This window comes from Pogona vitticeps, chromosome 4, assembly GCF_051106095.1.
Source record: "Pogona vitticeps strain Pit_001003342236 chromosome 4, PviZW2.1, whole genome shotgun sequence".
Taxonomy (NCBI): Eukaryota; Metazoa; Chordata; class Lepidosauria; order Squamata; family Agamidae; genus Pogona; species Pogona vitticeps.
The window spans coordinates 136047402-136072700 of NC_135786.1; the positions used below are offsets into that span (position 1 = coordinate 136047402).

A 25299-nucleotide genomic window follows, 5' to 3' on the forward strand; every position below is an offset into this window, starting at 1 on the left:
AAATGGCCGCCATATGGAGGATCTTCGCTGGACGGTGAGTTTTTACCCCATTGGAATGCATTGAACAGGTTTCAATGCGTTTCAATGGGGTTTTTAATTTCGCCTTACGATGTTTTCACTTAACAGTGATTTTCCTGGAACGGATTATCGTCGTTAAGCAAGGCACCACTGTACACTGTTTGCTTTTTGTAGGCATATATATCCAATAGGATTTTGGCCAATAATGAGCATTGTCTCAGACTGGAGTCAATTATCCAATGAAGTCCTTCAATAGAAATATAAGGATAAATGTTACACTTATAGATACACTTACACAATAGCTGAACTATTGCTTAGTGTAGTAAGCTGCACCTAGAGTAGGCCCACTAAATCAATGAAACTTATAGGGGAGTTGACTCACCAAATCCCCAGTGATTCAGTGGGTCTATTCTAGTTGCAACCTATTACACTTTGCAGGAGTTTCAGCCAGTTTCTTATAAAGCACCAAAAAGCTAGATTTCATTACCACTAGATATATTAACGACTAGATGTTTTGCCTATCAAGGTTAAGTAAATTATAGAATTATTAGACATAATAGTTAGATGGAACCTCCTGTTTAAAAAGTATTATATACAGTGGACCCTCAACTTATAGATAGCTCGACTTACAGACTTTTCTAGTTACAGACTTCTCTGGCTGCAAAATTTAGGTTTGACTTGCAGCCGAAGAATCGACTTTCAGACCAGAAAAAAACCAAAATGGAACAAAAACAGCCGGTTACAGATTAATCGGTTTTCAATGCATTGTAGGTCAATGGAGACTCGACCTACAGACTTTTCGACCTGCAGCCACCATTCCAATACAGATTAATTCCGTAAGTAGAGGGTCCACTGTATACCAAATGCTAGGAACAATTAACCACAGATAAACCATTATTGATTTCTGTTCACTGCAAGCTTCTAAAGGGTAACCATTCCTGAACACTGGAATATTCATGAATGGTTTTCGTTTAACCACAAAATAATACTATGATAATACCATGTGTGTTAAGTGTCACATAGAGGGATTAAAAAAGTTGCACCACAGAAATATCTGGCCTTCAAAATTTATTAAAAATCAAAGAATACAAAACTTCACATAAAAATATGTATTTTAGCTTCCCACATTGTTATACACACAAAAAGAATAACATGATATTTTAATCAGCTATCCACAGCGGCATAAAACATAACCAGAGTGGTAGCCAGTGCAATTTATTGGTTTACCGTGACTGAAATGGAACATGATATCTCCTTCTCTTAAGCCTATCCTCCTTTTCAATTGACACTATTTAGGACACTGAAGTTTCCATAGGTTCACAGTCAATATTGCTAGCATGTAAGAGTGAGTATAGGTCTATTATCAGCCCTTGAATACTGGTTTATTCAAGTTTAAATGCCTTATTGTACCAGCATCTCTTAAAACCCCTTCAGATTTAAAAAATGGTGAAAGCAAATATATACATCCAATGTCAAGCAGGGCTGAGATTTTGGCAATTCAAAATCCAATTGTTGTTTACTCACCGGTTATAAAAATTGTCATTTATTTGGATTTAAGTTATAATAACAGGGCCAGAATGTGAAGAACTATGTGCACTTCTGCTTGTACACAGAAAATGGAGGCACATCACCAGTTTTCCTTTTGGTTGAAATCCCTTATTCTTCAAATGCTAACTGGAGGTGGGGAAACCCAACCTCCAGGAGAAAAAATGGGGTTAAGAAACTAAAAGTATGGTTTCAGGATCTCAGCCCCAATATTTAGGAGCTCTCCCCAGAAGAATCAGTATCATGTAGTGTATGAACATAGTGTATGACTAACTATATGGAGCACTGATTGTTTATCTCCCATTGGCAGGCAGTCCAATAGTCACAATTTGGATTTAAAGATCCGCTGCCTTACTCATGTTAATCTTACCCTTGGTGATCTTCCACTAGTATAGTTACTCATACACTTTATGCCTGCCTTCCTGAATAGCTTACAATCAATACTAATGTGAATATTCATTACTAATAAGTAGAGAATTCAGAAAGATTCTTTTCTGGTTCAGTCTGGAGCAAGAAGAACGGCAGACAAAAAGTGTGCTAATCTATTTGGAATGTTGCACTCTCTGCTCACTATCCAAAGGACTTGCATTAATTATGACAATTGTCCCTAATATATGCCAGACCAGCTTCCAAGGCATGCCTGCAGATATTAAAGCTTATTATTAGAAGAATCATTCCATGTCAAACACTCACGTATCAGTTTAAGAAATATTCATTTCTGCATATAATTAAGATATCATGGTAGAAGGTTTCTTTCTAAGCTCCTTCTTCAAGCAAAAATACTTACAGTGCTCTGGAGATCAAGAATGCTCCTTTTTCACAAAAAAGAAAATATGAAAAGATGGCAGCCAGTAACAATGAGAATATGATGGTTTTTAAAAACAGGGCTAAGCAAGATATACATTTTCTTGCTTTACAAAAGTTAACAGAGATTGCCATGGTGATACACACTTGCATAGTATAGCTGTATGCATCTTTAAATCAACCCCCTGCCACACAGATATTGGCCTAAAATCCAGTGTTGCGCTAACATATATCCAATGTTAGTGCAATAGAACTTTCTTTTCCATTTCTCACCTCTGCATCCCTTCATACCATCTCCAAAGTTTCTCCAGATGGGTTTCCATACCCTCTGGAGCAGCACTTGAGAGTACACAGTGGGACAGCAGTGAGGAGGAATTGCCCTCTCCCAGTTCCACTGATGAATGCAGTTCCCAATGTATGTAACACTGGTCTGTGCTCTTTTACAAGACAACAAGACTAATAGTTTAAAAAGCACAGAGAAGCCAGAAGGTACTTTTAAGGTAGTTGCTCTTAACAGAACGAATGGACATTGCTAATCAGATTCCTCAACAGAATCAAATATACATTCCTTTCTCCACATTCCTTAAGTTGGATACTTTAATTCAGCAACATTTTTGGACCCAACCAATCAAAGGCTAAAAAAAGACTGATGAAAAGAATGTGTAGTTTGCAATTTGGAAGTCAGATTCATCCATCTTCACTCTAAAAGACTGGGATTTTTCAGTGGTCTTCTCTGTGTCCAGGTTTAAGGAATCAAGTGAAGCTTCAAATTTTCCTGCCTGATACCTACTGAAACAAATATGAACCATGCAAGAGCACTGGATTATACCTGAACACATTAGCTACTTGTTGAATTACTGTTACGTACCAAACTAGTGCAAGGGTCAAAAGGCTTCATAGCTCAATACTTTTTATAGACATTTAAACCAGATCAGCAGTTGCACTGCAAATTACAAAGCATCCAAAAATTATCAGTATGGTAAGCTGATTACTTAGCTCACCCAATTTTCCAGGATCTTGAACCCAACTTAGAAAATGCAACCTGGGAAAGGATTTTTAAATGCAAAAAATAGGGAAAAAGAAAAAAATGACACATCTCCTCCATCCCTTAAATATAACTTATATGAAAAAACAATTAAAACATTTTTGAGTCATTGCACAAAGGTTATGTTTGAAATGAGCTAAGGCAACAAAAAACTTTAAAGAAATGGGAAGGCAGTGGGCAAACACACAAAGATTGGTTACAACAAAAGGTAAAATTCAAACCATCCATTACATCTGACAGAACAAAACAAGCCCTAATGAACAAACAGAGCTACAGCAAAGTGCCACAGCATTTATTGTCCTCACAATACTCCTGCCAGAGCTGTTTCGGCACTGTAGTAATCATGGATAGGCAGAAGACAAACTTCCACATTAATAAGGCTTCACAGATAAGCACAATTATTTCTTTTAAGATGGACTCAACCACCACACAAAGAAACATGCAAAGGTTGGATGCAGGTATTTGGCAACATCCACAAACTGATGCGCTCGGTGCTGGTCTCAAGTCCCTCCAGACTAGTGCCACACATACTGAAGTAGACACCATGACGTTGGCCATTATCTGCTAAGGCTAATAGGCAAACTGTCTCTATACTTCTTTCTTCTCCAGATATTACGGTTATGTTGGTGATGCCCTCTGCTGCCACCTGGCTGCCTCATGGCTCCGTTAGTGGCAGAATTGTATCCATTGCCTTGATTATGAGCCCCTTTCACAGTAAACTTCATTCCATTGTGCTGCTGGAAAGGCAGGAAATGTTTAAGATTAATGTCAGCTAAATTACAGTTTGAACAAATCTTTTTACTACTTTGCCTCTTGGCAATTCTGCAAGGATAGACTCATAACATGCTTTCCCAAGGTTGTGTATTTGAAATAATAGAAAAAGAAACTGAGACAAATTGCTCCCAAAATAAAAACCAGTTCAGAAGAATGCACTAATTTGCAGTAACATTTACTCTAAATTACTCCTGTGTGAGGGATTATGGGAGACAAAGAAGTCGTGACAGAGATTTCAGGTTCTACACTAGATGGGTTCCCCACCCTATCCATTCCACTCTTGGTCCATCTACCATTAATTGCCCCATGAGAAAGATTACAGACCAGAGGAAGTAAGGCAAAGGATAAAACTATATGCCTGTTCCTGTCTGGTCCCTCACAGGGCATGCCCTGCAGAAAGGATCTGAATGACTTTTTATACGTTTACACTGTGCGTTGTGATTGAATTATTATATATATTTTATGTCACAGGAAATCTCCTTTGGAAGACAGTTAGCCCAACAGGGAGGATACAAGTAACTACAGTAAATAAGGGAAGTGGCGCTATGCTCCATAACCACAGCTACTGGACAAATTCTCTAAGGGTGACATACCTGATTATTAGTTGCCATAATCAATGTTCTTGCAGGGACAGATTGAGTTTTACCACTTGACACAGGCAATGCTGGTGGTAAACCAGCTGTAAGTTGAGATGGTGCTTGCAAATTGAAGTGGTACACATTAGGAGTTGTGCACGGTGGAGTATCTGAATCCTTGTGACAAAGAAAAGAGAGAAATTGAAAATATTTTTTAAAGGAAAAAAACCCCACCATCCAAGCAAATACACCCACAAATACTTTGTTCCAATACCTTGAGCATGAAAAAAATAGAATTATATGACAAAACTGTCTCTTAGTTTTCTGTCAGTCTTAAGATTTGAAGTGTTCTCCAAACAAGTGGGAACAGTTCATCTATGTTACCACTGGGAATCTGAAAATCCTGTACAGGCAGACATGCTTCGAAAAAAGACTCAGATATAAATCAATTATTTTCTAAAAAACAACAACTGTGGGTTTTAAAAGTAGAATTAAAACTACCTCATGTTGGCTCACGCTCCATAAAGGCTGGAAATTGAAAGCAAAGGCTGATGCCTTAACAGATGCGCCCTGTAACCAGAAATGGTATTGTGCTATGTCACAAACTGTGCTTGCTTACAATGTACCCTTCACATATTCACTCTGCTGTGGTTTTTATGGATCAAATCCACCTGTGAGGATGGAGTGCCTAGGACCAGGAAAGATATTCTACTCTACTTTAGTTCCATACCCTTATGAAACTTTTCATCCTTACTAATCATTCTGTGAGTTACATCATGCTACATTAAATAGCTAGTAGGACAGAGGCTGGCTAGCTGCGTAGTTTGGGTATCTGGCTGTGGAGCCAGAGGTTGGGAGTTCCCCACTGTGCCTTCTATGAGCAGAGTCAGCCTGTGTGGCCTTGGGCGAGCTGCACAGTCCAAGTGCACTCACAGAAGAAGGGAATGGTAAACCACTTCTATATATTTTCTGACTAGAAAACCCTGAAAGTGGTTGACATAAACTGGAATCGACTTGATGGCATGCAATTATTATTACATTAGTTCCACTTTGAGATGTAGCCCACTGGGTAGAAAATCCACCACAAAATATCCAAGGCTGTCTCCCACTACCTACAAGGGCTTCTCCCATATGAGAACATGCTGGACTGCTCCAGAAATCATACTACCTGATTAACACACCATGGTCTGCCAATCAGAAATACTGTATGCCCAAACTGCACAGTCCCAGGGCGTTCCAAGAAGAAGGGAATGGTAAACCACATCTGAGTAAAATAGGATCCCCATATGTGTGGGATCAGTATTCATGGTTTTACTTGTACATGGTCTGAACATATTAAAAATATTAAAAGAAAATAAATCTAGATCTGTAGGTCCTACTGTATTCTCTACCTGAAAAATCCTGAACAGGGTCGCCATAAGTCAGAACTGACCTGATGGCATATAATGATGACTGTGGTTCTACTTCTAATGAAATGAGATATGGTGCTTCCAACCTGATTGTGTAGCATGACTGTAGTAGATGGTGCCATGCTAACAGGAAATGATAAATCAGTTTTTGAAAATATCCACTCATCTTATGTATTTTGGTAATGCCGGGGTGACAAACATACTGATTTTGATCAGGAATAAAGTGTTTTATTACTGTGCATTTTTAGCCTAGAGCCTCTTGCCATCTATACTACTGGCCTCCCAGTAGTATCTCTTGTGACCAATTTGGGGCCTTCTTTTAAAACAAAGTGGAGACCATCCGCCAGGGCCTGGATTTCTCCTCTTTACCAGTAGACTGAGCCAAAACATCCACTGCTTCGCCTTCCCTGGAGAAGCGGATACCATTTCAGCCTGTGACATCAGTTGAGGTCAACAGGGTGCTTGACCACTGTAGGGCCACCACTTTTTCACTAGACCCTTGCTCGGTCTGGTTGCTGAAAGTGGCCACACCTATAACAGTAGAGTGAGCTACTGCCATTATCAATGGGTCTTTCCTAGAGGGCAGGGTGCCCCTTACCCTCGAGACACTTGTTAGACCAATTAAAAAAAAAAAGATCAACTTGGGGTGGATGACAAACTATAGACCCACTGCCAATGTCCCTCTTATAAGCAAGCTGATGGAGAGAGTGGTTGCCGATCAGCTTCAGGCACTTCTGGAGGAAACCAATGCCCTCAATCCATTCCAATCCAGGCTCAGGATGCATCATGGCATTGAGACAGAACTGGTCACCCTTCAAGATGACCTTTTGAGGGAGGCCGACAAGAGCAAAATGTCTGTTGGTCCTCCTCAAACTATCAATGGCCTTTGATACTGTCGACCACAGTATGCTCCTGGGGAGGCACTCCGGGTTGGGGAGATGGAGGTTTGGCTTCGCCTTCTTGGAGGACTGTCCTCACAGAGTGCAGTTTGGGGAGATGTTGTCTACTCCGTGAACTCTTAATTGTGAAGTCTCGCAGGGTTCGATCATCTCTCCAATGTTATTTAATTTCTACATGAGGCCACTTGGGGAAGTAATCAGGAGTTTTGGAGCTTTTCATCAATATGCAGATGACACCCAGATCTATCTCTCCTTCCACCTTTCTGCAGTGGATGCTGTCCCGTCCCTTGAGCACTGCCTGGACGCCATGCTGGGGTGGATGAGGGATAACATACTGAGGATGAACATGGACAAGACAGAAATCCAACAGGTGGGGGGCCCTAGTGTCTGCGGTCTGGGTGCTTCCCTTTCTTTTTTTGGGGGGGCATTCCTTCCATGAAGGATGAGGTGTGCAATCTGAGTGTACTCTTGGACCCACTGTTACCAATGGAATCTCAGATCGTGTCTGTGGTCTGCACCATCTATTTCCATCTAAGGTCGATCGGTCAGCTGTGTCCCTACCTTGACACCGGGTCCCTCACAACGCTCATCCATGCACTGCTAGTCTCAAGATTAGGCTACTGTAATGCTCTCTACGTGGGGCTGCTCTTGGCGTTGTTATGGAGACTTCAGTAGGTCCAGAACTCAGCTGGCAGATTACTGAGTAGGGTGAGAAGACATCAACATATCTCTCCCACCCTGGCTGCCCTGCACTGGCTATATGTTCATTTCCATGCCAGCTTCAAGGTAATGGTGTTAACATACAAAGCCTTAAACAATTTGGGACCTCATTATCTGACAGAATGCCTCCTTCCGACTGGATATGCCTGTCTTGTAAGATCTTCCCAGGCTTGGTGGTTGAGAGTTTTGATCCTGAGAGACTCGGAAAACAGCGGCCAGAAACCGGGTCTTCTTGGCAGTAGCCCCACAACTGTGGAATGATCTCCTGCTCAAAATCTGCCTGGCACCTTCATTGGGAATTTTAAAGTGATCACTAAAAACACTGTTATTTAGACAGGCCTTCCTCCGGAATATCCCAATACAAGAGCGCTTAAACCAGATAATCACTAATGTTCAACCCCACGCCATGCTTTCATTGTTTTACTGCAATGTCCTATTGATATTATTTTTATTTCTCTATATTGTATTGACTATTTAATATTACTGTCCTACTATTGTACTGTTTTGCCTTTATATTTTTGTTTTATTGTACTGTTTAAACCACCCAGAACGCCCTGGGTAGCCAGATGGGCAATATAGAAATCAATCAATCAATCAAATGAATAAATAAATACATTGCATTCTCATGGACTTTCATGAAATTATTCAACAGACAACTGAATTTACAAGCTTTGTGACGGGTTCAATCTGAATCAAAGAAGTGATGTTCTGGAAGAAAGTGTTCAATCCTTTCAATTTCTCACTTCTTTTCAACAGCAGCATCAGAGCATCTAACCTATTTCATTCCCATCAAGCATTTTGAAGTTCCATAGGAAGTGCAGAATGGCCTCACAGCATACTGCTGGTGGAACTCTTAAGGTAGTAATGGATGAGTATTTTTCTCATGTCCCAAAACATCCAATCTCAAATCAAGCATGCCAAGGTCAGATACTTTGCAATGTGCATAATAGTGGAAATCTTAATGTGGTAGAAAATGAGATACAGTTGATAATTTCCTGTACTGTAGTCCCACATCCAATATAAAAAACTCAAACTTCCTGTAGATAGATTTATGGTATTTTTCGCTCTATAAGATGCACTTCCCTCCCCCCCAAAAAATGGGGGGGAAGTGTCTGCATCTTATGGAGCAAATACTGTAAAACAGCACTCCCCAGGGCCCAGTGGGGGATGGTGGGGGGAGCCTCGGAAAGGTCTGAGAGTGCCTTCCAGGACCCTTCGGAGGCTCCACCCCCCCATGGGGCCAGCAGGGGTGAAATTGCAACCTTCCAGGACCCTTCTGGGGCTTAGAAAGCCTCAGAAGGGTCCTGGAAACTGGCGATTTCACCCCCACTGGCCTCACAGGGGAGGCAGGAGGAGCCTCCAAAGGGTCTGAGACTGCCTTCCAGAACCCTTCAGAGGCTCCCCCAGGCTCCATCCCCACGGGCTCAGCAGGCTGAAATTGCCAGAATATTTTTTTCTGTTTTCCTCCCCTAAAAATGAGGTGCGTCTTATGGAGCTGTGCGTCTCATGGAGAGAAAAATACGGTATGTACAAACTAACATAATGACAATAAAAAGGAGGAAAAGAGGGTCCCATGCCATCAAATGGGAAAGAGGCAAAGTGCGGGTGGATAGAGAATATGGTAGGGAGGCACAATTTGTTACATTCCACATTATTGTCCTTGCTCATGGCATATGTCCGTTCAGGCACAAGCTGTACCTTCCAATTTCCTCGCCTGAAACAATATGAGACAGCCTTAATTAATTGAGATGGAGCTCACTAGCCTTAACCATGGCATTTCTGTCACTTTCATTTCCTCAGTTCACACATGTGTTCTTTCAACTGAAGCAATAGCCTGGATTAAGCGAAGCCCTACTGAAGAGTTCCCCTGACCATGAACAGGGCTGAAAATGAGATGTAGACACATATATCAGCTTGCCTGTGAAAGCTAATGCACTCATCTAGTGTGCTGGATCATTTAAGTGCTGAGTGTGGCAGTCTGCAAAAACAATAATGGAACTATGTTCACTGCATGTGGTTACGCTGCTCTTTTCAGACCATTACACCCAACATGTGATGGTCCAGGCCACTAGTGGAGTGTATCACTGTTTTGGGGCAGGGCTTACATACTTGTGGATGTCCCTGTCCCCACCTTCAAGAGAAAAAGATCATCCTTCATTCTATTTAATGGCTTTCCCTTCTTCAAACTTATGGTTTTGAAAGCTGATTGCCTTTTTGGCCAAAATATAAACATGAGCCTAAAATGGCAGCATAAGAAAGGCAGCAATTATTTAAAAATAATTAATAAAATTAGCTCTTTCCTTAGGTTAGGAGTGGTGACTTCAGTGTATCCTAGGGTCAGTCTCCTACCCTAAAGCTGCTACAGAACACTGAAACTCAATGAAAAATGGGAAAAATATTTTAATATGAGCAGATAATACTTGAATTGAAAGGACTGTTCTGGTTTTCTGTCAACATTTGACATCGTGGTCTGTGTGAACTAGGACATCACATGACCCACAAGCCATGTTCTATTCATATGTGATTTAAGCATTGTTGTTGTTATGTGCCATCAAGCCAGAACCAACTTATACCAATCCAAACAGTACTTTCAAGGTGAGTGAAATATTTAAGATGAGTGGTATCACAAATAAAAAATATTTACCACTCAGTGATTTAGGTATCCGGCTGTGGAGCCAAGGACTGTGAGTTGGATTCCTCACTGTGCCTCCTATGAGTAGAGCCAGACCAGACCAGACAAGCTGCATAGTCTCTAGGCACCTCCAGAAGAAGGGAATAGTAAACCACTAGAGTATTCTCTACCTGGAAAACTCTGAAAGAGTTGCCGTAAGTCAGAACTCACTTGATGGCACATAATTGCTTTACCAATTCCACCACTCCAGCGAATTCTCATGGCTGAGTGTGGATTCAAACTCAAGTCTCTTGATTCCCAGTCTGTCACCCTATCCACTATACCATACCATATCTTGAGCATTATTAGTTACATTTTTAGACAATTAGCTGATTTTTTTTCCCCAATGATATTAAGATTTTAAATTCTATTGCCTTATGACTAAGCATACGTAAGTACTTAATTATCTAGAGACACAGCACTTTAAATAATAAGTCAGGTAACAGAAAAAAAATTAAAATTTAGTTTCAAAAATATCAACAACACTTGGAAGGAGAAAGAAATGGGACTTACAATATCGCTGCCAGAAAGAGAGGATACAGAAGAAGCAGATGAACCTGATGATAAGTGTTGTGTACCAGTAAGCGACAAGGTCAACGTTTGGTTGAACAATGGGTCAGCATCTCTGTTCTGGATGCTGCTGCATGGAGATACTGTTTCTCTCTCTTTTATTTGATTATCTGTTAGGATATACATTTGTCAGTTTTGTATACCAATGCATCCCTTTTCACATTTAAAATTCACCAACCCTTCAGTTTTAGGTAAACAACATTACACAATTATGTCAGTTCTACTGCATATGACTCAGACATTCAGCTGTTGTGATTACTAAGCTCAATTCAGAAATCACTTACAACTACAGTTAAAGGTGTTTAACTATGATCTCCTGCAGACATTGAAAAATACACTAAGTTGCTTTTGTAACATTTGTTCCTCAAGTAGCATTCTACACATTCTAAATGAAAGGTTGTGCCCAAACAGAACTATTCCTTTCAGAATCCTCAGGATGACAGTTTTTGACAGTTGCCTCTCCCCAACCAATAATGCTTCTTTAATACCTGTTTTCCCTCAGTTTATAAATTTTGAATGACCAAAAGAGAAGTTATAGAAGTAGATGAGCCAGGTGGTAAGTGTTGTGTACCAGTAAGTGAAAAAGCCAAAGGCTAGTCGTATGGATCTCTGTTCTGGACGATGCTGAAGTGGTCACAGCCCTAGTGGAATAGCTTCTCAGTTATCCAACTAATCCAAAGTAATAGCTTTATTAAACTATTTAAGCAAATCTCTGGGCAGAGGCAGCTTTCTCTTTCTCACATTTATACTATGCCACCTGTCCTTTGTACCCAGAAGGTCAAGGCGTTTTGTACATGAAGTGTATGGACAATCTTCTCTATCGGTGTTGAGTGATAGAAAAAAAACCCCACTAGTGTCAACATCTTTTTGTGGGTGGGTTGTGAGTATGGTCCCTCTTCAGAAGTGACTACCTTTTCTTTCAGAGTCAATGCTGTTAATGTCAAGACAGCCTTTCCCCACCAAGCCAAAGCCAAAGTTGAAACGAGGTGGAGGCTTGCTGAGTCAAGCCCAACTGTAATGCAGAGGTGACAGCCATGACAGAGGGGACTGAAGAGAGGACCTTGAGGAGTTCAGGTGACTGATATACCGTATTTGCCGGTGTATAAGGTGACTGGGAGTATAAGACGGCCCCCCAACATTTCCACTCAGAATGTAGAGTTTGTTATATACTTGCTGTATAAGACTACCCCCTCTTCCGCATGCGTGATTCTGCTTTGGCTGCATCATGGGGAGAGTTCCTTTTGATTCCTTTTCGGAGGCGGCAGCCATTTTGGAGAGGCGGCAGCCATTTTGGAGAGGCAGCAGCCATGTGGTTGCATCTCAAAATGGCTGCCGCCTCTCTGCTGTTCCGACAGTCAGCTGTTCGGCACTAGAGTCAGGCTGTTCCCAGGCTAGGAGTGGGGCTCTACTGGGTCTTACTACCAGGTAAGTGACTTTGCTGGGAGAGAAGGAGGGTTTGCTAGGCATGCACCCGGCGTACAAGATGACCCCCCCCACTTGGAGGCCTGTTTTTCAGGGCCAAAATGTCATCTTGTACGACGGCAAATACGGTATTAGCTCTACGCGAGATAAAATATTGTTAAAGGCATCACTGACATGGTGATGGAGAATGTATTCTCAAAAAGTTAAGATTTTAACTATGAGCTCCTCTTTCTCTTAATTTTATGTGCTTGGGTAGAAAAACCCAAACAAATTTTACCAGTAGCAGTGCTGGTAAACACTTGCCAAAGCAAAAAAGACATTTGCTGTGGCCTTTGCAGATGAAAAATTTCCCTGACACTCCAAAGAAAACTTCAGAGGTTGTAAGACCCAAGAGAAATACATGCTAATAACAATGTTTTTTTTCTGGAAACACATAAATACAAGTGAGGAATAACAAACTGTATGCAATGAAAAACAATTGCCTTTTTATTTCAAAACTGAAGTTTGTTAAGGCTGTGACTATTGTGGTGTACAAAGCAAAACAGAGAAGGGAAAGTTTAGTGTGCATTAAAGAGGGAAAAGGGGACCAACAATCAAAAATTCTCAGTCTGGAGAATTCTGAAAGGGGCAGGTCTGCACAAGTGGCACCAATCAGTGTGAATGCATGGAGCCCACAATGAAAAACATTAGTTTTAGAAAAGAAACTGAATCATTCACCACTCTAAGGCAGCCAGAACCAATGATTGTTAACAGCCAGTAACTTGTTCCATTGGGCATTAATGCACTGGGGTGTTCTTTCAAGTAGTCCAGAAAATTATATGGAAATACTCTCTTATCCCCCTCTCTGGCTAGCACTGATACTGCAACTTGGAAATTCAATTAAAAAACGACTTAGAATAACAAAATAACGTAAAACTTGCAAATATGTTTAAAAATAACTAGAAAATATTGTTGCACTGAAAAGAAACTTTGTCATATAACTTTTGAAATATAATTTTGTTGTAACCTCCTTACAACAAGTACCTGCTACAGGTGACTATTACTTGTAACTACTTACTTTCAAGGCTTGATTTGTTGTTATGTCTTATCGAATCATTGTCTGTGACTGGTTAAACTAGAATCAGAAATGGCAGTTTGTGCTGTTGGGTATGTCTAAAATAAGAAACCATAGTGAAGGCCACTACTCTATCTCTGAATACCACTTACACCTCTCAAGACTGGAGTTCTGAACAGCTGACAAAAATGTATCAGCAGCCTAAAGTGTGCTTTGATGCATTTCCAATGTAAAAATCACAACATTAGAAAAATAAGAATTCACTATAAGCTCTGTTAAAAATCTAAAGTGGAGTTCTAATACCACCTTCTTTACACACCTAGATCAGATGGTATGTTAATTTTGCTTCCCCATTTCTTCTTAATCCAAGCTCTGTAGTCAATCACTTCCTGTGTCACTTTGATGATTCTTCCCAAAGTACTAGAAGAAATGTTGGATGTATGTTAAAAAAAAGTAGGCACAATATCAAAGTAGAATGCTGAACAATACTTATTTATAGATACAGTCGCTATAAAAAGTTTACACACCCGTTAAAATGTCAAGTGTCTGTGATATAAAAAAAATGAGACAAAGATAAATCATTTCAGAATTTTTCCCACCTCGTGGCGCAGTGGTTAAATCGCTGTACTGCAGCTAAAACTGTGCTCACAACCTGGGGTTCAAATCCCAGGTAACCGGCTCAAGGTTGACTCAGCCTTCTATCCTTCCGAGGTCGGTAAAATGAGTACCCAGCTCGCTGGGGGGGGGGGCAATGTGTAGCCTGCATAATTAAATTGTAAACCGCCCAGAGAGTGCTTGAAGCGCTACGGGGCGGTATATAAGCAGCACGCTTTGCTTTGCTTTAATGAGACCCATGAACTGTACAACTCAGTTGAACAACAAACTGAAATATTTTAGGTGGAGAGAAGTTAAAATAAAAAACTGAAATAATATGGCTGCATCTGTGTGTACACCCTCTTGTAACTTGAGATGTAGCTGTGTTCAACAGTAAACAATCACATTCAAACTCATGTTAAGTAGGAGTCAGTACACCCCTGCCATCATTTAAAGTGCCTCTGAGAAAACCCAAATAAAGATCAGCTGTACTAGTAGGTCTTTCCTGACATTTTCTTAGTCACATCCTACAGCAGAAGCCATAGTCCGCAGAGAGATTCCAAAGCATCAGAGGGATCTCATTGTTAAAAGGAATCAGTCAGGAGAAGGGTACAAAAGAATTTCCAAGGCATTAGATATACCATGGAACACAGTGAAGACAGTCATAATCAAGTGGAAAAAATATGGCACAACAGTGACATTACCAAGAACTGGACTTTCCCTGCAAAATTGATGAAAAGATTAGAAGAAAATTGGCCATGGAAGCTGCCAAGAGGCCTACAGCAACATTAAAGGAGCTGTAGGAATATCTGGCAAGTACAGTGGACCCTTGACTTACAGACGCCTTGACTTACAGACTTTTTGAGTTACAGACTTCTCTGGCCGCAAAATTTAGGTTTGACTTGCAGCCTGAGAATTGACTTACAGACCAGAAAAAAAACAAAATGGAACAAAAACGGCCTGTTAGGGGATTAATCGGTTTTCTATGCACTGTAGGTCAATGGAGACTTGACCTACAGACTTTTTGACTTGAGAACCGCCTTCCAATACGGATTAAGTTCTCAAGTCAAGACCCCACTGTACTGGCTGTGTAGTACATGTGACAACAATCTCCCGTATTCTTCATGTGTCTGGGCTATGGGGTAGAGTGGCAAGGCGGAAGCATTTTCTTATGAAGAAAAACATCCAAGCCAGCTAAATTTTGCCAAAACACATCTGAAGTCTCCCCAAAGCATATGGGAAAAAAGTGTTATGGTCTGATGAAACCAAGGTTGAACTTTTCGGTCCTAATTCCAAAAGATATGTTTGGCACAAAAACAACACTGCACATCCCCAAAAGAACACCATACCCACAGTAAAGCATGGTGGTGGCGGCATTATGCTTTGGGGCTGTTTTTTTCCAGCTGGGACAAGGATCTTAGTCAAGGTAGAAGGAATTATGAACAATTCCAAATATCAGTCAATATTGACACAAAACCTTCAGGTTTCTGCTAGAAAGCTGAACATGAGGAGGAACTTCATCTTCCAGCATGACAATGACCCAAAGCATACATCTAAATCAACAAAGGAATAGCTTCACCAGAAAATGATTAATGTTTTGGAATGCCCCAGCCAGAGCCCAGACATGAATCCAATTGAATATCTGTGGGGTGATCTGAAGAGGGCTGTGCACAGGAGACACCCTTGCAAGCTGACAGATTTGGAGCATTTTTGCAAAGAAGAGTGCGCAAATATTGCCAAGTCAAGATGTGTCATACTGATAGACTCATACCCAAAAAGGCTGAGTGCTGTAATAAAATCAAAAGGTGCTTTGACAAAGTATTAGTTTAAGAGTGTGCACACAGATGAAACCATATTATTTCATTTTTTTATTTTTAATTCCCTCCACCTAAAAGATTTCAGTTTGTTGTTCAACTGAGTTGTACAGTTCATAGGTCTCATTAAAGGTGGAAAAAGTTCTGAAATGATTTATCTTTGTCTCATTTTTTACATCACAGACACTTGACATTTTAATAGGGGTGTGTAAACTTTTTATATCCACTGTAAAAGCTTTTGATAGTTCTTAAAAAGCTCACATAGGTTCAACAGTGCTTTCACTTTCAAACCCTGAACAATCCTTTTCCATGGCTTTACATTACAAGCTCCAAAAAGATACCAGGATCTGGTTTGTATCACAGAGTAAAGCTGTTTCACAAAAGAGGAGTAGAAATGGGAACATTAATTTGGGGAGCAACTAAAATGGCAAGTTGTTCTGGACTGATATGAAGTTTTCACAGCCAGGCACTTTGTACCAACTGAAATCATAATTGTAATTTACACAGAAAATATTTATTTACTCCAGGAAAGTGTGTTGTGAGTATCTACGGAGCGGAGTCAAATTGGTTACATTTCTTCCCACAGTACACCATCACCCTCCTCTGCCATCACCCATGCCCTTTTCCTCACCAGCCTCCTTTATTTGTTCATTCAGTACTAAGTACTGAACTCCTGGGCCAACCAGCTGAAGCTGTTTTTTTGGTCTACACAGACCACCCTGTATAAAGGTGTGTATGAGTGCTTGTATATTCCAGAAAAGAAAGAAGTAAATAATCCCACTTCTTTTTTTTCTGTTTCTTTTTTTCCATTCCACCTTTACTCAAGGAGCTCTTTTGATACAAAGCTATATAGTGACACTGACAGGAAACTAATGAAGGCAATTAATTGTAGGGTCAAATTTTCAGAAGCTGTCTATGAATTAACAAACTAACAACGTTACCTTTCTGAATCTCTGTTGGGATAGGATCTTGCAAGTGGTGATACAGCATGGCTTAGAACAATGTAGGCATAATCAAAAACTTGCTTTACTTGCATGGCACCATAACAACTTCTTCCCACATCATTGCCTGTAAATAGTCAAATTTAAAATTTAAACAGAAGTCACATGTATAACAAAAAGAAGCATTTTTAATTCACCTAAGATGAATACACATTGTGATGGACCACAGGATTCAGGAAATCCACTCAGACACACTACTCAATTGTGGCTGGATTGGGTGAGCACAGGAAGAATAAAATGTGGTGATAGCTAGGGAACCTGCCAGGTCTCTGTATCTCCCAACACTTTAGTCTGACCCAAATAAGCAGTGCTTTCAGGGAGTTCCAAAAACTCAACAAGTTAAACGCTTCAAACTGTTATGTCAACCCTCCAAGATAGAACTGCTGCCATACTCACAAAATATCAACTCCCCATAACTGGTAGTGGCAAGACCTGCTTTTAAGTACTATAAACCCTCTTAGCTGAAATTCCAGACAATTGGGTGAAGAATCTTTATTTTTATTAAAGATAGTGAAAATGACCCCAAAAAAGTCTCAAAAGGCATCAAATATATTTGGAGCAAACAATAAATGAGTCTAAACTGAAGGAATACAGAGAAACATACTAGAAAATAAGAAAGCTAGCTAACCTACCCAAAACTCACATACAAGCATTGCATTAGCATGCACAGAGTGCATCCCGCACAGCATGGCATAATAGGATAGCAACTGAACATAGTGTTTCCTAAGAGACAACTAAACCAACCACAGTAACTTCTGAAAACCCTTCATATACCTTAAACATCACATTCTGGGCCTTTGGGACAATCAATCAGTTCCTATCAGTGCCTATTGTCTTTGAATGTTCACGAAGACAAGAGCAATTTTGCTCCCTCCCTTCACAAAGCTGAAGTAATTTTTCAATTAGCACAATACCAAAGAACAAACTGATTTAGCCTGAAGTCTTTGCTCAAAAGATAAACTGCAGGTGACATTCCCATTTTGTTACTGGCAGAAACTGTCCCCACCTTTCTCCCCAGTCCATGTACCCTAATTTCTCAGTTTCTTCACACACATGTTGAAAAGTCAAGAGAGTATAAAACTGATCAGCTCTGCGCTTGTATGGAAACATTTGTGGCCAAGAACATCAAACAGAAAGGATATATTACCCCAGTAGCATATGTTTGGTTCAAAGCCAAATAATCGTGGTAGCCGAATCAAAGTGAAAATCGAAGGTCAGGTCAGTCCGAATCGAATAAACCAGATACAAAATCATAGTCAGAAGCAGTCCAAGGTCAAACCAGAAGTTTTTAGGAATTAATAAGATCTAAGCGATTCGAAGTAGTCCGATTGCAATGGCGGCAAAAAGGTACTGAGGTACTGCGGGCAGGCGGAGCGTGCACGACACAGGGAAACGTTTTATTGGTCATTTAGTTAAGCTCTAGAATATTCCAAAGAATACTGTGCAGGCACAGTTAAATCCATCTGTGTGCAATTCACAGAGACCACGAAGAAGAAACACTTAACAGTACAACATGGAAACACACAGCATCCTACCACAATTCCTAGATGTTACATGGCATTCACAGAAGTTAAAAAGAGGTTACCTACCTGTAACCATAGTTCTTCTAGTGGTCCTCTGTGAATTCACACAAAAGGGTTGTTCTGCGCCTGCACCGAATGTCTCGGAAGATTTTTGAGCTTAAAAGTACAAAGTTAGTGTGACGTTCCCCTGTGGAGCACATGCTCTACCCACCTAAGATTTCCCTTAGTTCCTAGAATTTGTCTGCTGGGCAGAAGAATGTGATGTACAGAGGGGAGGATGGGTGGAATGTGGGAATTCACAGAGGACCACTAGAAGAACTATGGTTACAGGTAGGTAACCTCTTTTTCTTCTTCGTGGCCTTTGTGAATGCACACAAATGGGTGACTGGCAAGCTTCACTTACAGGATGGTGGGACGTTACAGTACAAAGGATGGCAATACAAATCTGCCAAATCCAGCACCATTGCGTGCTCTCAAATCTAGGCGGTAATGCCTGACAAAGGTCAATGGGGTAGACCATGTTGCAGTACGACAGATGTTAGGAATCTCAATTCCACGTTGGAAGGCAGTAGATGTTGACAGCACTCTAGTGGAATGTGCATTCAAATGATCAGGAGGTGGTTTGCCTGATAGTTCATATGCCAGATAAATAGTTTGGACTATCCATCTGGAAATGGATTGTGACGCAGCTGGGCCTCCCTTGTGAGGTCCATGGAAACATATGAAAAGTCTGTTAGTTTTCCTGAAAGTTTTAGTTCTGTTAATATAACATGCAAGACAGCATGACTAGCATGTGGAGCATGCGCTCTAGAGAGGTTGATGGTGATGTGAAAAATGGTAATATAAATGGTTGATTTAGATGAAATTCTGATACAATCTTGGGCAGAAAAGAGACATCAAAATACAAAGTCACCTTCTCTGGATGAAACTGGATAAAGGGTGGATCAGAATGAAGAGCAGCAAGCTCACTGGCTCTTTCAGCAGATGTTATAACCACCAGAAAAGATGTCTTTAGAGAAAGCAACCTAAGATTTGAAGAGGCCATTGGTTCAAATGGTGGGTGCATGAGAACATTAAGAACAATTTGTAGTGACCATTGGGGAATAATACATTGACGTGGTGGACGGATGTTATTGAGTCCTTTGAGGAATTTTTTAACCGTAGGGGGAGATAAAACTTTTGCTGACATAGAGTTATCTGGTTGATGGGTAACGATGGCTGATATCTGGACTTTTAAAATGGAATGAGAGAGTCCAAATTCGAAGAGATGGAGTAAGAAGGTTAAGTAGTGTCTTCAAGGGAACAGGTATTGAAGGTAAGTTATTTATTTCCATATAATTAAGGAAGGCTTTCCACTTATTTGCATATAGAAGCTGAGTTGACGGTATTCATGCTTGATCCAAGATGCGATTCAAGGCAGGAGTAACCTCCAAGCTGTCAAGTTCAATGATGGAAGGTCTGGATGGCAGACCATCCTGTCATTCTGAGTTAGGAAGTTGGGAACCGGAGAGAGTCTAAATGAGTCTGTCAACATCGACTTGAGGTGAGTGAACCATGCCTCAGCCACCAGGGAGTGAAGAAGATCACATTCAATTGAAAGTGTCGTAGACAGATAAGTGTCCATTGTATGAGTAGTATTGGTGGGAATAGATAAAGTAATTCCTTTTTCTGTATTGTCTGTTGCCAGTTGCACCACTTGACCCCTCACGACGCCAGACATTTGGTGTGTGGAAGGTGTGCGGAAGAGGGAGTAGTCTTGTACGGCGAGTATATTAGGATCTCTATATTTTGAGTGGAAATGTTGGGGGGGTCGCCTTATACGCCCAGTCGCCTTGTACGCCGGCAAATACGGTAAGTGTCTTGTAGATGATCACAACAAACCATTCTCCCTTTTATCTGGGGTTTTCGAAAAGGCTGGCATCGATGGGACTGATTTCAGTTCTGAATGGATGATGTTGATGGTGGTGGACCTTGAAAGGACCTGTCAACTCATTGTGATCTGAATTGTTGATATGGCTGGAATCTCTGATACAATTGTTGTTGAAATGATTGGGGACAGAATTGAGTTTATCTGTATTGAGGTCGTTGGTATCGAAAGGATTGTTGGTTGGTGTATGATCTTGCTGTTTTCTGTATTTTATAAAGGTTTTCCATAGTCTCATCTGTTTTCTGATTAAAGAGACCTGTGCCATCAAAGGAAAGGTCTTCTATCCTTGACCTGGCATCATCAGACAGTCCAGTGGATCTAAGTCAGGCATGTCAACACAACGTTATCGAGGATGCTAGGGATGCCACATCGGATGCATGTCTAGCCGCAATCCTTTATTGTTTTGCCAGCGAGATGGCCTCCATATGGCCATTAATCAGTTCAGTTTTGATTGGTTGCTGTGGGGTTTTCGGGCTCTTTGGCCGTGTTCTGAAGGTTGTGATTGATTCAGGTGCGGATTCCAGTATCGGGAGAATTTTGTTTCAAAGTTGACACTCATAGTTGGCGACTCTAAGTGAAAAGGATTGGAGCGAATAAATTCTTCTACCGATTATGTAAATTTTCTGACACTCTTATAGTAGGGGCCACTGAAGACTTATTTCTGGCTCTGGACTGGTTGGACTCAACAATTATAGAATTGGGAGTAGGATGTTTGGCCAAAAACTCGGTGTCCGTTCCATGCGTCTTGTACAGGTTTTTCAGTCCGTCTTGAGATTTGTAGCGTAGATGGTGGCTTGTCCCATGCTTCCTTGATTCGTTTGAGCATCGATGGAATAAAAGTAAGACTAAGTGGAGGTGTCCTTTCTTGATTGGTTGTCAAAGATTAGATCTGCCTCAGGTGATGGAGGTTCTTCGACATGTAGTTGTAGGGATTTAGCCATTCTGGATATCATCTGTGAATAAGAAGTGAAATCCTCTGAAGGAGATGGAGGATGATTATTGATAGCATCTGGGGTTGGTGTAGGGAGGTTGGATGGTGATTCTTCAGATGATTTGGATCCTAGTTCTTGGTCAGAAGAGGATGTGGAAGATGATGATGTGATTCTGGGTCTTGTTACGGTCGTGGCCGGAGGAGGGGGCTGAGTTTGGAGGGAAGACTGAGGATGATGTGGTTCCAGTTCTGTTGTTGGATGGGAACCGGTATATGTGGTAGTAACCTAAAGAGGTTGCTGAGTTTTAGAAGATTGTCTGAGGCATTTGGAATGGTCGGTGTGTAACAATGTTGAACATTTCAGAGCCGGTTTAGAAGTAGGAGGTGCAGGAGAGGCTGGTACCAGATGTTGGGAGCGGTGTCGGCGGTGTGGTGGTACCATGGGAAATTGGTATACTGGTAGTACTCTCCGTACGGAGGCATATATCAAGGAGGAGGAATATGCTTCCGTTTCTCCTGATGTTTTCGGGGAGAGTGTTGAGGAGAGTCTGATACTGAAAGTTGGATTTCAATTGCCCGCCCTGATGCAGAGCTAGAATAGGCCAAGGCCTGGCTGGATGGTGTATGAGGCATTGAGAGGCCAGTGTGCTTCTGTTTCTCCCAATGTTTTTTCGGGGAGAGTGTTGAAGAGAGTCCGATCCTGAAAGTTGGACTTCAATCACTCGCCCTGATGCAAGGGCTAGAATGGACCGAGGCCTGGCTGGATGGTGCATCAGCCATTGAGAGGCAAGTGTGGGGAGAGGCCAGTTGACATTGGAGTATGTGCCCTTTTTTGCTCATGGCCGTCTCCCAAAGGTGAGATCGGAGCCTTTGGAGCCTTTGCTTAAATGCCGGCTTGGTCAATTTTTTACATGCCGCACAAGAATGGGTTGAGTGTTGCTCGCCCAAGCAGAATAAACAGCATTCGTGGCTGTCAGATAATGGGATCCTATTTGAATAGCCGACACACCTTTTAAAAGGAGCTGTTGAGGCCATAAAGAGCACGAAACCAGAGGGAGAGATGATTGAAGAGATGGGGGCGCGGCGGGAAGCCAAAAGCGGAAAAGGCAAAGAAACAGAACTGAGAGGGGAACGTCGACTAGTTGATTGGAAAATAGGAAGGTATCAATTTAGGTGTTGATTAGAAGAGGAAATACTAATATAGTTGCTAAAATTGCTCAGAAACACGCTCTATTCTTCTGGAGATCCGATCAGCACAGTGGAAGAAAGGAACTGAGGGGAATCTTAGGGGAACGTCGCAATAACTTTGTACTTTTAAGCTCTAGAATCTTCCGAGACATTTAGCGCAGATGTAGAACAACCCATTTGTGTGCATTCACAGAGGCCACAAAGAACAACAAGAGAACATCAGACAAAAATATTATAATGGAAAACAGTTCAGAAATCAAGACAATGTAACAGAATTATTTTGGGTAACTAGTTAGGTAAACATGCAGCATTCTTTGAAAGATTTCCTCGGATACTGTTGAGCTCTGTGCTATATTTGCATGCTTAATAAAAAACAACATAAAGTGGGTTGAGTCATCTTACCAGGCATAAGAGGATCTTCAATGCATAACATTGACGGGCGATATCCATTGGTCATGGCTTTCATGATTTCTTCTTTGGCAACATAGGCACCTCCATTTTTTATTCTAATACCAGTCTTCAAGTAATTAAAATTCCTTCCATAGAGTTCAAAAAATTCTATTAGAAGCATCCCAAGGTTTTCATTGCATCTTCTAGCATCAAATCGTGGATGCAACTACAAAAAGAAAACAAAAACGAATTTTTATTTTTATTAAGGGAATCTCTTGGATTCCAAGCTGATTTATACAAACTAAAACAAGCTTATATTATTTCAATGTATCATACCAGCTTCTTCCCATATTACAAAATGACAGCAAGTGCCAATGTAAAAGGATAATGTGTCTTTTTGAGGAAACTACACATTCTGGTGACATGACACTGACACAAATTTCTACACCCAGTTACCTTAAGGGACTTCTAAGTCTGGAAGGAGAACTGATGGGATAGTTCTGTCTGCCATACATGTCAGTTTCTACCTAACCTGGGACCAGGGTCTCTGAAAAACTATAATCTCATATTAGAAGCTGACTCAGAATCTGAGACCCTTGGAGGAGGCCTTCCTCTCTATTCCACCATCAATACAGGATGTTTAGTGAGGATGATACCTGTCCCCAGTGCTGTCCTTCTGTTGGCAAAGACCTTTTCATTCTATCAGGAAAAACAAAATAAAAATAAAGAATAAAGAAGACAAAAACATTGTGGCACCTTAAAGACACACTGTTATACTTTAACGTCAGCTTTTGTGAACATGTGTGAGGATGTGGGCTTGTCCACGAAAGCTCACACTGAAATATAGCAGTTAGTCTTTAAGGTACCACAACATTTTTTCTTTCTTATTTGGCTTCTATATCACCCATCTGAATATCACTCTGGCCGCCAATCTGGGCAGTTTACATAAGCATACAGAATTTTTTAAACAAACATAATAGTATACAATCAAAATAAGGATGAACAACCAACTTTTTAAATAATAGTAATTAAAGTAACATAAAATATTTTTGTTTTGCCTGGTATGCTAACACAGACTAACACAGCTACCTCTTCTAAAACTACAACTTTTCAACTACAATCAACTTGGGTCCTTTTAAGGAGAAAGGCGGTGTAAAATATTTTAAATGCAATGAATAAAATAAATAAATAAATAAATTCTATCAGACTATCAGCAGATGACTGGCCACTGAAGGAGAGGATTTTAATGGACTGGTATTGTGCCACATTATAAAAATCAGGTACTTCTTACGATGTATTTCATTCAACAGTGTTTTAATATTACAGTTAAATTGCAAAACTTCTAGGATACTTGTGCATGTTTCTATATGGATCTATTTTTATCTACAGTGGTGCCTTGCTTAGCGATCGCTCTGTTGAGCGACAAAATCGCTTAGCGATGGAGTTTTTGTGATCGCAAAAGCGATCGCTTTGCGATGGGCCCTATGGGGTTTTTTCACTTTGTGATGATCGCAGGGAAGCGATTGTTACATACAGCACTGATGGTACCTGTCATGGGTTTGGAGGGAAAGTTCCATCCTATGGGGAGTGGAAGGCGGGACATCAGGGGGAGGAGCTGTACTGTATATATATTTGGAGCTTGTGTGGAGATAAGAGTTGGAGTCTGTGTGTCAGACTGAGTACAACTGTGTGTCAGTTAGTACATACCTGATAGGTTCAGGTTTCTTTATAGGTAGCCAGAACTGATAGGTTCAGGGTCTGTGCTTTACTTTAAAGTGTTCTGTGTGAACCAAACTGTTGTATGTATGATTGAGACTAAGCCACGTTACAGTATCTTATTTACCTGATCTTTTTATTTACCCTGTTTGTTATTTAAATAAACCTTGTTCTTTTGTTTAGTAAAATCCATTCCTGGTCTGTGTGACTCCTTACAGGGAATGGTTGGTGGCAGCATAGTTAAAGTGTGGCATACTCCAGTAGGTCTGGGGTTGTCACATTGATTGGTGTCCAGCGTGTGGGATACGACTGGTCCAGTTGTCCAGTGGTCCAGCAAAGCCTTGGCAAGTGTGCCCAGAGCAAGGGGGGTCTAGTCAGGGACAATCTGAGGGCGCGTAGGTAATCTTCTAGGCTTACCTCACGGGGAGGTACGCTAGTGGAAGAACGTGCCAACTCAGATTGGGGGGACTAGATTAGGGAGCTCTGAGGCAACCCGTTTTGGCGGGAAAAGGCTGAGGCAAAGCTGTGTGAAGTAACAGTGATCTAGCCTGTCTGCTGAGAGGCCTAGCAGAGGGGGTGAATTCTGCCTGGCAACAGTTGCAAATTAGTGCTGAAGGAACAGCAGCAATCTATAGAAGGCTGTTTCTGAGGCAAAAGGAAAAAAGTCGTCGTTTTATTTTGAGGCTTGACTTTTGAAGGCAGCCTGTTC

General features: G+C 41.0%; 1 protein-coding gene across 4 annotated transcripts in view; it reads right to left on the minus strand.

The window, feature by feature from the left end:
* Positions 1–1071: 1071 nt before the first annotated feature.
* TENT4A (terminal nucleotidyltransferase 4A) overlaps positions 1072–25299 on the minus strand; it is a 56687-nt gene continuing 32459 nt past the window's right edge. The window contains exons 7-13 of one of the 4 annotated variants that reach the window (XM_020795587.3): positions 22887–23100; positions 16856–16982; positions 13826–13926; positions 10974–11140; positions 5263–5331; positions 4780–4938; positions 1072–4146 (exon numbers count right to left, since the gene is read on the minus strand). In XM_020795587.3, the coding sequence (XP_020651246.3) occupies positions 3970–4146; positions 4780–4938; positions 5263–5331; positions 10974–11140; positions 13826–13926; positions 16856–16982; positions 22887–23100 (1014 nt within the window). In that variant the 3' untranslated portion in view covers positions 1072–3969. Of the gene's footprint in view, positions 4150–4779; positions 4939–5262; positions 5332–10973; positions 11141–13825; positions 13927–16855; positions 16983–22886; positions 23101–25299 lie in introns of all 4 variants that reach the window. The other 3 variants (XM_020795586.3, XM_078392567.1, XM_020795589.3) reach the window with 3 other exon arrangements.